The sequence below is a fragment of the Hypanus sabinus genome, chromosome 14 (assembly GCF_030144855.1).
Source record: "Hypanus sabinus isolate sHypSab1 chromosome 14, sHypSab1.hap1, whole genome shotgun sequence".
In the NCBI taxonomy this organism is placed as follows: Eukaryota; Metazoa; Chordata; class Chondrichthyes; order Myliobatiformes; family Dasyatidae; genus Hypanus; species Hypanus sabinus.
In genome coordinates, this window is record NC_082719.1 from 27147404 (window position 1) to 27164406 (window position 17003).

The 17003-nt window shown below is 38.3% G+C and overlaps 1 protein-coding gene across 7 annotated transcripts in view; it reads right to left on the reverse strand.

Moving 5' to 3' along the window:
- Positions 1-17003, reverse strand: part of LOC132404620 (prominin-1-A-like) — a 161383-nt gene that overhangs the window by 62789 nt on the left and 81591 nt on the right. For all 7 annotated transcript variants that reach the window (XM_059988917.1, XM_059988921.1, XM_059988922.1 and 4 more), the window contains 2 exons: positions 3401-3459; positions 1759-1964 (listed from right to left, as the gene is read on the reverse strand). In XM_059988917.1, the coding sequence (XP_059844900.1) occupies positions 1759-1964; positions 3401-3459 (265 nt within the window). The remainder of the gene's footprint in view (positions 1-1758; positions 1965-3400; positions 3460-17003) is intronic.

Genomic DNA, 17003 nt, shown 5'->3' on the forward strand with positions numbered 1-17003 from the left:
GCAGACAGATGATATTATTGAGCTAGAATTAAGCATGGATAATGTTGGGTCAGACTCAGGAATAAATAGAAAGTCAAACGTGCCAAGAATGACAGTTTAGGATTAAACATCAAACAACAGCAATTAGCACAACGGCAGACAGCAGATTGACAAAGATGCCATTTATGGGATCTACATTCTGAGAGATTTTATTTTTAAAGCTAGATTTTCCATACTTGAGATCAGTTCAAATAATCATTTGCTGTCTAAAGCTATTGTTGAACACAAGTAAAATGCAAGTTCTGTCTTAAAAGATGAAGCGGGACCTCAAGGAAACCTACCAAATTGTAAAGCCTGGATAATGTGAATGTGAAGAGAATGTTTCCAATAGTGGGAATGTCTAGAATTAGAGCATACAACCTCAGAGTAGAAGGACATCCCCTTAGAACAGAGATGAGGTGGAACTTCCTTAGCCAGAGGGTGATGCATCTGTGGGATTCTTTGCCACAGACAGCTAGAGGTCAAGTCATTGGGTATATTTAAAGTGAAGGTTGATAGATTCTTGATTATAAGGACATCAAATGTTACAGAGAGAAAGCCAAAGAATGGAGTTGAGAAAGAAAATAAATCAGGCATGATTGAATGGTTACACACACTTGATAGACCTTATCATTTCTGTATCTTGTGATCTGTCTTACAGAAGGATCCAATAGTCTTAACCACAAATATAATATGGTCATTAAAAGATCCAACGTGTTTTGCTATCCTTTATCACTTGTTTAATTTTTAATAAGCATTGGCTATTTGCAAGAAATCAATGTGTGCTGGGGTCCATCACTTGCCAAGGGAATATCTCTTAAAAGGGCAGATTAAACCCACAAACTGGAGTTTAAAGTAACAATATTGCTGAGTTAGTTTAAAGTTTTTCCTCAAAAGAAAATGCTGGTCTTAACGTTTTCCTGCCAAATGGCGAATTCTCAATTTCCAGATCACTTGATCCCTATCAGCTTTAAGGAAATCAAATGTTTTTGACCTTTTCCAAAGATAACATTAAGTCCTATTGGCAAATTGCTAGTATGAAGTGTGCCAGAGACTGCAAACATTTGGTGGGAATGGGAAGTAAAAGATTTTCCTTGAGTGAGTGAGTGATTGTGGTGGTAAGGGGAAAATAAATAATCTCATAATGGAGCAGACAAAAACCAAAAAAGTAGACATGGAAAAAAAATAATTGATGGCAATAATGGCTGACAAGACTGCAGACATTGTGGTTTTCAAAAATGTCCTACATTCTAGAAAGATCTGTGGATTGAAACACAGCAGCTCAGTGAATATGCAGTTATTTAATTCCTGGATTGAATGGGTTGCCTTCTGAGGAGAAACATATATACAGGCCTATTCTCACTAAAGTTCAGAAGAATAAGAAGTGATCTTATTGAAACCCAAAATATTCTGAGGGACTCTGACAGTGCAGATGATAAATGGATTTTATTTAATAGGAAGCCCACAGAACATAGGATTGCCTACTTAGAGCTCATGAGTTTTAGAAATACTGTACTCGAGAGAGCTGTGGATCATTGAATAATTCACAGCTGAGATAGATGTAGCCTCAGCTACACAGTCTAACTAGAAGACACATGGCCTATTCCCACTCCTGTCACTATCAGGGGAAAAGCATCAACATTAATTACTTCATTTGGGGTTTCCTCCAAACAAAGCAAGCAAGTGTTACTAATGCCAGGGTCAATACGTCCAAATAACAGTGTTGCTATTTGAACTTACGTTATAAATACAGTTACAAGTAGTAAGGTTGTTGCAAAGCAGCTTCTTCTACAATCAGCATTTTTCTTCTGTCGCTGGTGCAGCTCCCCTCCACAGTTGTCACAGCAACGGCACATGCAGAAACACAGGCCCAAAATAGGCATGAGTAGAACAAACACAATTCCCAAAGCTGCACAAATGATGAAACCAATCTCATAGTATATTATCTGTTTCAAAAAGAAAACATCATTAGGTTTACTGTGATAGCAAAGACACTAAAAAATCATAAAACTTGATCTTAGCTGGAAGATGAAAAATAGATTAAATGTGTGCATGTAATAAATACAAAGGATACTCAGAATTATCTCAATGTCAAAATGCTTCTTAAACCAGCATTAAGTAAATATCCACTTCTAAATAAATGAGAAAAGCAGTTATTGAATATCATGTCAAGTAAAAGACAGGAATGAAGCAAAACAACCCATGAAATCGCTAGGTATTTTTGTGGATTTTTAGCCAAATTAGTATCTCATCTATTTTATCTTTTTTCTTGTATCCCATGATACCTCACCCAAAACAAGGGGGGAAAAAGCATTAATTGGAATAAACACAACTCTTCAGGAAAATCCCTATAAAAATAATGTAATTATATTGTCTCCCTCAAACCAGTTTCCCACTTTGAAACACTATGAACAAGATCACACTTAAACTTTAAAATAGACTCCATTTGTTTTCACAATGTGTTCTAACAATTTAACCACTCAAGTCCAGGTATCATTCTATCAAAAGTCTGCTGTATCCCTACCAAGTGCTATATGTGCAATTGAATTTGGTGATGAAACCAATACTATAAAAAGGGGAAATAATGTCAAAGACAATGCTTATTTGAGAATTGAGTGCCCACCTCTTCTTTCATAAAGTACCCTTGCCCCTGGTTTCAGTATTCTGCAAAGAATTGTTCGATATGAGAAAAATAGACTAACATTCAAAGGAAAGGTGGACTGGGTGGGGGGGGGGGAGAGAGAGAGACTGTTTCTATTATTTCCTGCCACATTCATCCTGTTGTCTGATATCAAATCAGATTACCCACGTTTTCTCACAAAGTACATGGATTTGAGCAGAGGTTTATTTCTCCAATCCATACATTCTAAATTATAATGCAATTATAATTTACATCAAATTAATGTAAAATAACTAGGCCATTTAAATATTTTTAAATACTCATGTTTATTCATAACACTTTACCTTAACATCAACATGTCAAAAATTGGAGGGATTATTACCATGTCATATTAAAAACTAATTCAAAATGGAATAAATATACCTGTAGCGTCAAAACAACTTTTTCTGGCTGTGCAGCCAAAGCAGGTGCATTTAAACAGATGTAATGAAGCATGCAAAAAGAAATTAGCAAAATTCAAACAAATGCTATAAAATGCACAACATAGTCTCAAAAACAAAACACTCTAATGACGAAATCCAGTTTAAAAAAAACAAAACAGGGTAATGCCAAACAATCAAACACCATTACTAACCCAAGTACTACTACAAGGTGCTAGCTTATGTTAAGTGCAAAAACTGATATGCAACCTGTTGCTTTTGAGGAACATTGAAACATGATCAAATATTGTAGACTGGGTCAGACTGCTTAATTAACCATTACCTCTTGATACTGCTGTAGAACTTGTCTGTAGTTCTGCTTTATTACCTCAATGATCAATTCTGCAACAAAAAATGTTTGTAATTTTAAGTATCAGATCTTTTGTTCATTTGAAAATTCTGTCAATCATTAATTTCAAAATAATACTTAAAAAGAATATATTTAGACATTTATATCACAGAAAGATAATAATAATGACAATTGTAATGAAAGTACTTGAAATTATATAATAGCATAACACTATTTTACCCCCCATCATTAATTATTGTCACATGGAAACAACTGCATGGGAATATGTGATAATACACAAAACTAATAGTTAAAATGAAATCATGTTTTTCAGAACACAAGTTTTTAAATCTGTATCACTCTTGGACACCGGCAACAGACATAATGAGAGAATGCTTACAAAAACTTATTCAGGTAGCCCAAGTGTGAAACAAGGAGCAAATAAAATTAAGAGGGGAAACTGTGAAAGAGGAATAAAAGTGAGGGGAGCAGAAGAGAGGCTGCAAGGAAGAGTGGGACAGTGTAAGAGGTGGAAAATAAGTTCAACATACAAGCAGAAGCTGATAAGGATTGGTCTTTAATTGTGTTAAAGGTAAGCATTTCTCTCACATTGTTTTTTTTTGCCGAAGTGGCCGCTTCATGAAAAATAAAGATCACTGTTCAATGGAATGCATAATTATAAGAATGACTTGTGGCACAGTTCAACAAGGTTTATACAGTTTTCAACTCAAGGATGCACTGAAGATTGTGTGTGTGTGCGGGGGGAGGTGGGGGGCAGGTTAGAAAAGATATTAAATTTGGCAAACAGAACAAAATTAATTTTGGTTTCTAGAAAGTTAATGGTGAAACTGAAAGCCTTATTATATTGAGCAAATCTGGTATGTATTTCTGCTGCCAGAAATGGTGGTTGAGGCAGCATGGTAGCAGCATTCATCAGCCATCGAGACAGATACACGTGGCAGAGAAGTTTGGACGGCTATGGGCAGATGGGCAGATGGGCAGATGGGGCAAATGTGGGCAGATGGGACTAGCTCACTGGGCAACAGTCAGCATGGACAAGTTGGGCTGAATGGCCTGTTTGCATGCCATCGGTCTCAAGGACTTGGTATTAACGAGTAGCAGTACTTCATTAGACTGCAACAGCTCATTTCATTCACTATGATAAAAGGACCACTGAGGACATTATCTGCAATTACTGGTGCTGGGCTCCTTTAGAGTTGTTGTCTCCAATGGCTGCTACTAGACACAACAGGAATTTTAAAAATTGAGCCTTACTGAACTCTAAGGCTTTAGAAGATACTCTAACCTCCCTTAAAGATGCAGCAATTAGGAAATAGCTTTCCCCTGTGCCAAGGAACAATATGCATTCAACTTCTTCAATGTAGTCAAAGAACATTTTTTTGGGGGGGGAGGGGGTCAATGTTTCACATTTCAAATTGGGAATCACCTTGAATCAACCCACTATTAACAAAAGTAAAACTTTAAAACATTTTATAGAACTCTATGTAGTGAATTAATCTTTGAGTTTAAAAAAAAGTTGAAGAAAGTGAAACACAAGACAGGAAGAAGAAAGCTAGCCAGCTAAGTCAATAATATAACCAGTACCCTTCGCTGAAAACCCAGTGGAGTTTCATAGGGAAGGCAATGCTGCAACGCTGCATGTATCAAAAGGGTCAATGACACTTTCTAAAACTTGACCTGTTAATTGATTTATTTATTGATCATAATTCCCTTTCCAAGAAAATCCAAAGACATTGTTTAAACACTTTAATTGCAAGTTTTATCTAAAAGGGTCAGCAATTTAGCACTGAACAATCATATTCACAGAATCTAAATGAAATGAAATTCTTTAAGAACCATGGCTATACACTTTTCTGCTCAGCAGCAATGCTCAACTTCATACTACCTTCCTAATAGGCAACTTGATTCCACTGCCCAGCACCACTACATCTGGTGAGTAACTCACGATGGGAGAAAGGCAGGTGAGTAACAGGAAGGAAAAAACACAGATAGTAACGTACATTTTTGTGCAGATGTGGTCTGTCATTATCAATTTAGCTGATTACTTAAATTGAAAGCTGGCACATCTTCCCTAAGATTTTCATGTCCAATAACCAAATTTTTATAAAATCTTAAAAATAAGTGTACAACTGCAACATTCTATATGTATATTCCAAGATATATACGTTGCAGCCAATTACTGCAGGGATTTTAGGCCTTGTTATCAATTTATTTATTGAGATACAGTATACAACAGGCACTTCAAGCCATGCCAAATAACAAATCCTGGATTTAATCCTAGCCTAATCTTGGGACAATTTACAATGACTAATTAACCTACCAGCTGTGGATTGTGGGAGGCACCGAGAGGAAACGCACGCAGTGATGAGGAGAATGTACAGACTCCTTACAGGCAGCGGCAGGAATTGAACCCAAGTCCCCCGTTACTGCAAAGCATTGTGCTAACCACTATGCTACACAAACTGACGATTTCTGCATTTCCTCCTATGGGTATTGACATTCCATGGACTTGTTTGATAGGTTCACTGGCCATTGTATATAGTGCCTCATGTAGGTGGGCAATACAAGTTAATGGACATATGAGAGAAAATAGTTTGCAGGAAGTAACAAGGGGAAAATGGAATTGTTCAGAGCTGACAGATTTAATGGACCAATGGCCACCCCCTGCATTGTAAGAAAATACAGGATGAGAGATATTGGGAGCCAGCAGTGCAAGATGCAGATTTCAAAATGTGCCAGCTTTCAAACTATGCAATTTCAACTAATTTGATAAAGAGATGGACAGTAATGATTACTAACCCCTCTCCCACATAACACAATCTGTAGTAATACACAATCCTTCATGGATGCACTAAAAACTAAACCACACTGCAATGATTGATAAATTTAGCCAACACAAAGCTTTTGCTCAGCTTTGAAAATATTCCTCATTGCAAACAGAACACAAACAAGGTCAAGCTAGAGTTGAAATAATACTTTCTCCATCACCAATTTCAGCTCATGGGCAATGGGGAATTAAACTCATCTGACGTGCTGGTTGGGAGTTAAAACACAAGATAGTGCAAATCAACAATGGGACTCGAGTAGGTATTTCAATTCTGGACCAGATTTAAAGAACAATAAATCGTCATCTCAACAAACAATAACAATACCTGACCCCCATTTGAGTAGCAGCCAAATGCAGGAAGTCATTCAGAGATACAAAAGGAAAGCTGGCCTTTTAACCCATTGAGTCAGCCAGCCATTTACACAAATCCTATATTAATCTCACAGTCTCCATTATCCCTTGATTTTCCCACTCACCTAGATACTAGGGGCAACGTACCAACCAACACATCCTTGGGAAGTGGTATGAAACCAGAGCACACACTCCTGAGGTTCAAGGCTGGTACAGGGGTGCAGCTAAAAGATCAGCTGCCTCCCAGCAGCAGAGATGTGACAAATCCCGTCCCGCCTTCATTACACATGAAGAATGTACAGACAGGATTTGTCACATCTCTGCTGCTGGGAGGCAGCTGATCTTTTAGCTGCACCCCTGTACCAGCCTCAATAAGTAATTGTCATGAACCCTATGTAAATATCCAAGCAAATTTTCCTGAAATCTAGCTCAACTACCAGAGTAAAAAAATTCCTCTAATAGCTGAAATTATATTGGAAAAATTTGGGTTAAGCATCAAAATGTTATTATTGCACATTAAAATTGCAAATATATTCAATGCATCACTAATCTTAATATTATTGAGATTGAAACACGAATAAACACATTTGTAACCCTCATGTTTGGCCAGCATGCGCTTGTCTAGGGGAAGACTGGGTCTGGCCCAGCCAAATTGAGAAACCTCGTTTGTGTTAATGCTGCGTGATGTGTTGCCCAGTTACAAATCTGTACCACAGGTTATCAGACAGTACACCATATGCAATGAAACGACTGAGCTTTATAAATCTTAATCTGACTACAGGGTTAGTAAAGAAAATAAAAGGAAAAAGGGCCCATTTCAATGAAACAGTCTGAAGTACACGTTGGAGCTCAAGGTTCCGTCCATTCGTTCCCCCATCGACCTCCTCCGAGCATCGCTGACCCTTGGACCCTCTTGCCAAGTCCACTCCGTCCGGCTGTCTCCCAACTCTCTCCACTCGCGTTTTCTCTCTTCATCTGTTGCCGACAAAAGATCGCAAAGTCCCTTCTCTCAGATTCACATGAAAGAACAACATGGTTCTCATTGGATGGCGCACATTCCAAAGACCTCACTATCTCTAATCATAACCCAAACATTGCTGCTACAGAGAAGCCATTACATTAGCAGTGAAACCGTACAGCTAATTAAACTAATCAATCACAGATATTTCTATTAAATGCATTTTTCACAATTAGTTTGCACAGTTGATCTGAGTAAATTAAGACTATTTTGACAGTAATTCAACAATTATATACAATAACATGACCTAAATATATCACACATTAAGTATAGTTTAAAAAAATAATCATTAATTCTAAGAAAATTGCTTCAAATGATTTGATTTATTTTAAGACATAGGTACAATAGCACCAAAAAGAGCTTGTACTGCTTGATTGGAATAACATTTACATATAACCAAACAATTAGACCGCATGGGGGAAAAGTGTGGATGGTGCGTCATGCAGCCATGGTGATGGCACGACAGCACAATGCTTTACAGTGCTGGCGATTACTTTGACAACATTTAAGACATGCCCCAGTTGGTGCACTAAACTCGGATGAACAGAACTCCAAGAGCACACCCAGATCCATATATATTTTCATATACATTTTCCATATACATGCTTCCATATACATTTTGCTCTTCAGACCAACTTCATCTACACAGTCAAGAGCTGTTTCTTATTCTTCAGTTTGATAAAGGTACTGAGTATTGCTCAGAACACGACGTACTATAAAAGACCAGTCTTATTGATTACACTTAATCATTGATCAGCTACTACTACAGTGAACCCAATGAACATACACCAGCATACTGCTGTGCACTCCACAGCAAGTACAACACAAGTCCTCTAAGTTTTGCCACTGAGTCTTCTCCACACAGTAGGCATGCCCAAGCTTCCAAAAACTTCCAGGAAAAGTTTTCTGCCCATCACAGATACCAGTATTAAATACACCTGCAGAGAAACCAAAGGTTCAGTTCATGTCAGAAGAAATTCGGGTTGCCTGCTCAGATAGATTACTGAAATTTATGTTCCAGTCCCATTCTTTCATAGCACAACACTTGTTTATGGCTCTACTTCTATGGTGTTCCTCAAGGGACTTTCCACCTCTAATCAATCGCATTGGCAGATTTTGGGTTTTCTTCTCAACAGCATCCCAACCTTACATTTGTTCAGATAAACTGCTTCCTGTTGTTGCTGCATGAAAGTCGCCATTGAGGAGGAGTACTAAAAAGGTATGAAGCAGTCTCCTTACTTGACAAAATGAGACACAGCAGGCATCAGATGGAGACCCTTTCGGAGGCAGAGGTCTGTCTGACCCAACACTGCATGGCATTTTATATACTAAGGGTCATAGAAAAATTCGGGACAATTCTATGCTTCTTAAGCTTCCTTTGAACTACACACCACCCTCTTTGCACCCAAATACACACAAAAAACAAACTTAAATCAGTATTGTGTGGTATTCCAATCAACCTGGTTCACAGTTCATAGTTCACAGTTCACAGAGCTGCAGTTAGATTTAATCCAAAATTCATATTAGAATCTGAAGACTAGTGGCTGAAATCAGTTGCTGAAGTTATTTGCTGTGCATGCTAACTGCTCAAAATAATGCTCAACACCGTTACAACCCCAATGATGGCCTTGGTTCTTGCTGAACAATTAAGAAAATCTCTCCACTTATTTAAATAAAGGTTGTCCCCATTTTTTGAACATTCGCTTTATGACAGCTCGTTGTTACGAAAGACCTACATTAGTACCCGTTTTCACTAACCAGAGAGGATTTTCACTTCTACGAAGAAAAGACGCCCGCTTTATACGTGTGTTACCCTGAGAAAGACTACCATGACCATGAAGTCTTGTGTGGGCAGTTGTGCGCACATGTGTGTACGTGCGTATGCATGTACCTGTCATTTTTTTTCTCCACATCAATTTTGGCTCTCTGTCTTCCCAATTTTGATAAGTGAAACTACACCGTACATACAATATTTCTATTTTATATAGGCTCTATATTTATCATATCATTCCTGCTTTTACTATATGTTCGTGTTATTTTAGGTTTTATGTGTTATTTGGTAGGTTATTTTTTGGGTCTGGGAACGCTCAGAAGATTTTCCCATATAAATTAATGGCAATTGTTTCTTCGCTTTACAGCATTTCAGCTTATGAACGGTTTCATAGGAACACTCTACCTTCAGATAGCGGGGGAAACCTGTACTGCTTCTTTGAAATGCTTATGATCCAATGGCATTTAACTGCAAGAGGAAAAGTCTGACCTCTCCTATTATGTTCCTTCTTCAATCCTTTACCTCTTCCACCCATCACCTTACGGCTTCATCTTTTCACAACCACACATCTCCCTCTTAGTTGATCTCACCTATCACTGGACAGCTGGTACTCTTTCCCCTCCACCACCTTTTTATTCCAGCTTCTGCCACCTTCCTTTCCAGTCCTGATGAAAGGTCTCTGCTTGAAACATTGCCTGTTTATTTCACCCCATAGATGCTGCCCAAACTGCTAAGTTCCTCTCACTCCTTTGCGTGGGTTCCCAATTTCCAGCATCTACAGTGTTTCAGTCTCCATGTAACTGCTTCAGGTCAGATTAATTGCAGCTACTGATAAAGTGTGCCTGTTTGGGTAGAGTTGAATCAGACTATGTCTTTTTCATCTAGATCAGTGCTATATCCATCAGGATAATTTGCTTAAGTATTACTATATGCATCCTCTATTCTGCTTTCAATTCTGGTCACCTCACTACAGGAAGGATGTGGATACTATAGAGAGAGCGCAGAGGAAACTTACAAGGATGTTGCCTGGATTGGAGAATGTGTCTTTTGAAAATAGGCTGAGCGAACTTGGCCTTTTTTCCTTGGAGCAACGAATGATGAGAGAGGTGTATAAGATAATGAGAGGCAATGATTGAGTGGATAGCCAGAGGCTTTTTCTCCAGGGCTGAAATGGCTGACATGAGGGGGCACAGTTTTAAGTTGCTTGGAAGTAGGCACAGAGAGGATGTCAGGGAGAAGTTCTTCCACACAGAGTGGTGGGCACGTGGAATGCACTTCCAGCGAAGGTGGAGGAGGCGGGGCTTTTAAGAGACTCTTAGATAAGTACACAGAGCTTTAAAAATAGAGGGCTATACAGTAGGGTAATTCTAGGCAGCTTCTAGAGTAGATTACATGGCCAATACAACACCGTGGGCCAAAAGGCCCATAATCTGCTATTGATTTCTATCTTTTATTCTTGATAGATATTTTGTTTTTTTAAAATCCTCAAATAAATTTGCAACATGTCTGTGATTGCTACATTTGTTTTGTTTTGTTAAGGGATGGAAAAAGTTTCAAGTCCCTGGGGTCAGGTCAGACTTAACTTGCCCATGGCAAAATTTGGTTTTAATATTATACCCAAGCAGACATCAGCTCCCCAGTCATGCTGAGCTGTGCATCAAGACCCTGCTAAAGCTGTTACTTGTTTAAAGGTTTGTCATGGAACAAACTGCTCCCTGCAGCAACATTTATAATAAGTTCCAGAGTGGCATTCTACGAGGAGCTATTGAACAAAGGACCTTTTTTCTCCCCAGCATCATACGTGTTTGCCTTCATACTCTTCAACTTGCTTTGATGGAGTCTGCAGAGATCATGCACACCATAAATACATCTTCATCAATCCTTGGTGATCAAATCCTTTTGGAACAAGTACAGTTTACTTCCTTTTCTAATGGCAACAGTTTCTTTGCTATTAATAAAGTGTGCAAATCTCCAAATATCACACCAATAGTGAATCACCATAACTTGTATTAAATATGTTTAAATAACTAGATTTTACTGCCATTTTACTGAATGCCTAATAAATCTTTTTGATATAAAAATTATATTAAAAATCAAGTTATTAACTTCTATATGTGCATGCATATTCAAAGTACATTTATTAACAGAAAATGTACAAGTTATACAACCTTGCTCACAGGTAGCCACAAAGCAAAAAAAACCTGAAAGAACCCAATAAACTTAAATAAAAATAAAAAAGACCAACACCTGATACACATTAAGAAAGAAAAAAAACAAATCATGCAAACAATTGAAGAGAATGACAACATTCCGAACGAAATTGAGTCCTTGGATCAGAACCCCGGAGCAGCCCAGAGTAGGCCCAAAGCCTCACGTATCAGTTAATCATATTAGCGGACACAGAGCATAGCAGCAGGAGACACTCTTCACAGTCTGGGCACTATAGAGAAAGAAGTGACCACCACCACGGACAGGGAGTGAAATTGGCTTTCACCTCAGAACTTGAGACCGTGTCTTTTCAGTCTATCTGGGCTGGCATTTTAATTGACCAAACGGAGCAGCGAAAAGCTCCAGAGCCCTGGAGAGAGGAGTGAACATCGCGGAGAGCGAGTGAAATCACCTCTCGCCTCTGACCTAGGCTAGTGTTTGTCCAAACAGCGAATGGTACCTCACACTAGGACCCAAGTACCACTGCAGACCGGGCCTAGATCTCACTGCCCAGCCTGATGCCGCTCTCAAGCTCTTCAAATCAGCTTAGCATCCAAACAATCCAACCTCACAGCTAGGCCAGTTGTACGAGCATCGGAAATCCATCTGCAACACACCACACCACTCGCCTCTTCACTGTTTATGCCAATAAATTTAACACAATTTACCCCAGAAAAGGCATCTTTGAAAGTTATCATTTGTATTGGTGTTCCAATATAGAGGTTGTTGTATAGTTATAGTACATAAATTGCAAAGCAAATGGTAAGAGGTATATTCATAATAATGTTTACTTCCCTATGAATCATTTTGTATTTTGAGGGAAAAATTAAAAAGCTTCCATGAAGATTTTGACCTTTATTATAAAGAAAGATCATTCACTCACACTGGAATGTCTATAAACAACTCAAAATTCCCTAAATAGTAGCATTTTAAAAAGAGTTATAATGAGGAAAGTTAAAATGCTGAATTGATTGGTACAAAAGAGAGCCATACTATTTTTCAAAGAAAGTGAGGACACGGTAGCATAGAGATTAACACAACGCTATTACAGCTTGGGGCATCAGAGTTCAATCCCAGCATTCTCTGCAAGGAGCTTGTACTTCCTCCTTGTGAAATGTGTGGGTTTCCTCCCACAGTCCAAAAATGTACTGGTTAGTAGGTTAATTGGTAATTGTAAATTGTTCTGTGATTAGGCTAGGTAAGTCAGGGGTTGCTGGTGAAGAGCAGATCAAATGGTATGCCACCTAGCCCTTCAAACCTACCATTTAAGTTTAGATATACCAAGATATTCCTGTCTATCCTAGTTATGTTGAAATAAAGCACCTGCTTATAACCAGCAAAAAAATAAATTTCATAGAGGGCCTTGAGTTTGAGGAAGATGACTCCTCAGAAAACATTTCCCTTTCTCATCTGACTACCGAATCTAGGACTACCCAAGTTAAAACAGTAACACCTGGTTCTAAATTCTACTACAGGGAGAAGAACCCTCTCCACATCCACCGTCAAGAATCTTCAGCATCTTGGGATTTCAATCAAATCATCTATCAATCTATACACCAGTACATTTGTAGATATCCTGCCCTGTCCATCCTTCCCTTCGAAGGCCACTTAGCCATTCCAAGGTTAGTCTAATTAATTTCTGAACCGCTTCAAACCTATAATTAGACACACAAACCTTAAATAGACACATAATTGATTTCAATACTCCAGGTGTGGTAGCACCAACACCCTTTTAGAAATAGAGATGGTGACATAAGGCATATTAAATATTCATTCCTACCTTTTTCAAAACACAATCCCCTTTCACTTCCTATTCTTAAGTAGAGAAAAACCACTCCAAGACACTGTTGATGTCCTGAATTAATTCATACCCAATAAAAGATGTTTGTTTGGTTCTGAATATCTAACAATCATTATCCTCAGCACTTCTGTAATTGCATCCAAATGATATTATCATTTGCCTGCCCAGGTAACCATAACTATTTAAACTACAAAGATGTCATTTATGTTATTAAAACCCAATTAGTTTTACAACTGCCAGAATTATTTAAAAAATTGTAAAAATCTTATCACTGGAACTCATGAAGATTAATTTGAATTTTCCAGTAGATTTACCAAAGTTCTTCTAAACAGGATTGCATTTTGAGATTCCAAATCTTAATAAGTTTTTCCCTCACATCAAGAGAAAAGTTGCTTATGAATAGAATGCAATTATTCCTTCAAAACATCTTGCCACATTTCGACCAGTTGGTTACTAATTCAAGGCTCATGGATAAATTGCATAGAACTACAAAGGCTATTTTCTTCCAGACTTTTAAAAAAAGGACTTTTAAAAAGAAACTGAATATACACATTTGCAATTCATTATGCAGTGCACATCGTACTTACAGACTTCAAAAATCCTGCACTTGTGTTAAATCCCCAAACAAAAGAAGCTACAAGATTTGATGCCGTGTGGCTTCAGGTTTAAACACAATACAATTCCTTTTCTATACATGCAGTTATTTAATAATTGATGCCATGCTACCCTGGAGTTGCATGTACTACCAAATATCCATAAATCTATAATGCAGTACAAATTCTATCATGCAGTTTGACGATCTGAAATAATATTCAGCTTCATGCAACTCAGATAGGGACACAAATTTCACATTCATAAACTTCCTTTCCCATTGCTATCATTCAAACACAGTGAATTTTTACATTTATTAATATTTCCTGCAAAACTGACTGTGGGCATTAAGACATGTCCATCACCAATGAATAAAGAAGAAGAATAGCCCTTAACTCAGCAGTGGAGTTATCGGTGCACCATCATGACGGTGTATCCGTAGCAAGCTATTCTTGTTTTTAAAGAGGCCGAGTTGCTAGCTCGACGCTCAACCGGACTTGGATTTGAACTCAGGAACCTTTGCTCCAGAGTCCGGCACTGATATTACAGTATTGCACCAGTAAGCGGGACAACCAATGAATAAAACCTATCCTTAAACCTTTCTGACTCCATCCCATATTCACCCAATGCAGAAAATACAAAGGGAATAAAGCCATGAAATGGGGAAGGAAAAAAAAAGACATGGAGGTTATTCAAGCACCTACTGGAAACTGTGTTCAGCAACGGACTCCCACAACCTAGGAATTACGCTGAAAGACCCCCTTCAAGAATTCATGAAAACACTTCCCTGCTTCCCCACCCCCCCCCAAGTAAAGTGAAGAATACACTCTGATCCAAATCCCATCAGAGAACCAGAAAAAAAATGGTAGCATTCAAAATTAGTCCACAATTTTATTTGTAATGGGCAGTAAGAAAGCAATGACGAGTCTTCAAGGACATTAAGCATCTCATAATCAATGATATCTCAATTTTTAGAAACAAAACATTGTATTCCTGACTAAAAAGGACAAAAGTGAGAAATTTAGACCTGATGGGTGTTCAATTTTCCTTAAGTTTCTATTTTCCTAAACTATAAGGAAATTATAAAAGTAGACAAGACATGGGTGCGGAGTTGGAGCACATGATAAATAAATCACGTTTGAGTTGGGTGAGAGCAACCAGTAGTGTCCCAAGGATCAGTATTGTTACGAACAGTACAAATAGTCTTTATCAACAATTTGAACCAAGAGACAACACGAGGAAATCTGCAGATGCTGGAAATTCAAACAACACACACAAAACGCTGGTGGAACACAGCAGGCCAGGCAGCATCCAGTCCTGACGAAGGGTCTCGGCCCGAAACATCGACAGTGCTTCTCCTTATAGATGTTGCCTGGCCTGCTGTGTTCCATCAGCATTTTGTGTGTGTTGTTTGAATCAAGAGAACAAGTTTTGATAGCAGTACAAAAATAGAAGAGCAGTGTGGGCTGTGAGGAAGATGGAGATGCTTCAAAGGGGATGCAGATAGGTTAAAGGAATCGATGGATGAAACACATGAACAGATGTCATTCACTGGTAGACAAAGAACAATAAAAGGCAGCACTTTTTAAGGCAAGAGATTAGAAGGTGTTAATGTTCAGAGGTAGCATTAACAAATCACTGAAGTATGTAAGCAATTAGAAAGAGTATGTTTGTCTTCGTCAGAAAGCGATTAGAAAAAGGTTGTTTGCCTCTGCTTCGAGCAGACACCTGACTGAAGTTGTATTCAGCCCTGTTGTGACCACAGCTGGTAATATTGTGCACAGCTCTGGTCTCCCCATTTAAGAATGGATGCATTAGCAATGAAGGGAATACAAAGACTCTTATAACTTCCTAGAATGGCCAGCTATCATATAGTGAAAGATTAAACAGACTAGGTCTACAGGCAGGAAGAGAAATACAGATTTATGAACAGAGCAGATACATTCTTGATGTTTGTGCTGACTGAAACATCTAGAATCAAGGGATTGGTCTCAGAATAAGGGATCACACATTTAGGATAGTAAGAAAATTCTTAAAACAGAAGGTCAGAAAATCTTTGAGAAGGCTCAGTCATCAAATATATTTAAGGGACACACATAGAGTTTTAAAGAAATTAAGGACACAAGGTTATGGAAAAAAGTCAACAATATCAAGTATGATTCTACTGAAGAGCAGCTGCCAGGATACCAAATGGTCTACTCCTGCTCATATTTTTGTTTTTGAAGATAGGAGTTGGGAGAGGATTTATGTTCTACTCTTGTAGATGTTTGTATGTTATTATCCCCACTTGCCTTAAACCTGAAGACACACTATTACTTTTCTTTCAGGGTCCTAGAACAATATAGCAAGGATACAGGTCTTTCAGTTAAACTAGTCCTCGTCAACCACAATGCCCAGCCAGCTAGGCCCAATTTCCTGTGTTCAGGCAATATCCCTCCAATACCCCGACCCCCTCCATGTCCCTCCAAAGCCCCACTCCCCTCCCTTGTCCCTCCAAAGCCCCGCTCTCTTCCCTTGTCCCTCCATGGATCTATCTAAGTGCTTCTTAAAAGATACTATGGTACCTGCCTCAACTACTTCCTCTGGCAGCTTAGTCTATATAAAATTAACTGTTTCAACATTGTACATTTATCAACAATAGACCACCTTGAAACATTTTCCATACCAAAGGGAATCACAACTGAATTATTGGATTTCTACATTTATTAAAAGGGCTGGTGGCATTTCACAGGTGATGGACCAAAAAAAAGGTTTCAAACTGGACCACTTTCAGCAATCACAAATGTAACAGCAACCGTCTGCATCCTGATCAAGGGTTGGTTCCTCCTCTACAATCATTAGCGACCATCCGAACAGCTCGCTACAGCTTGAACCTCATTCAGCACAGAGCATTCCATAGTCAGTTTGCAGGGAATTATTTCTACACTGGAAATTGATATTAAATGCTTACAATGTATAATTTGAAATCGATGAACTTTAAATACAGAAAAAGATTTTACAACTATGCAA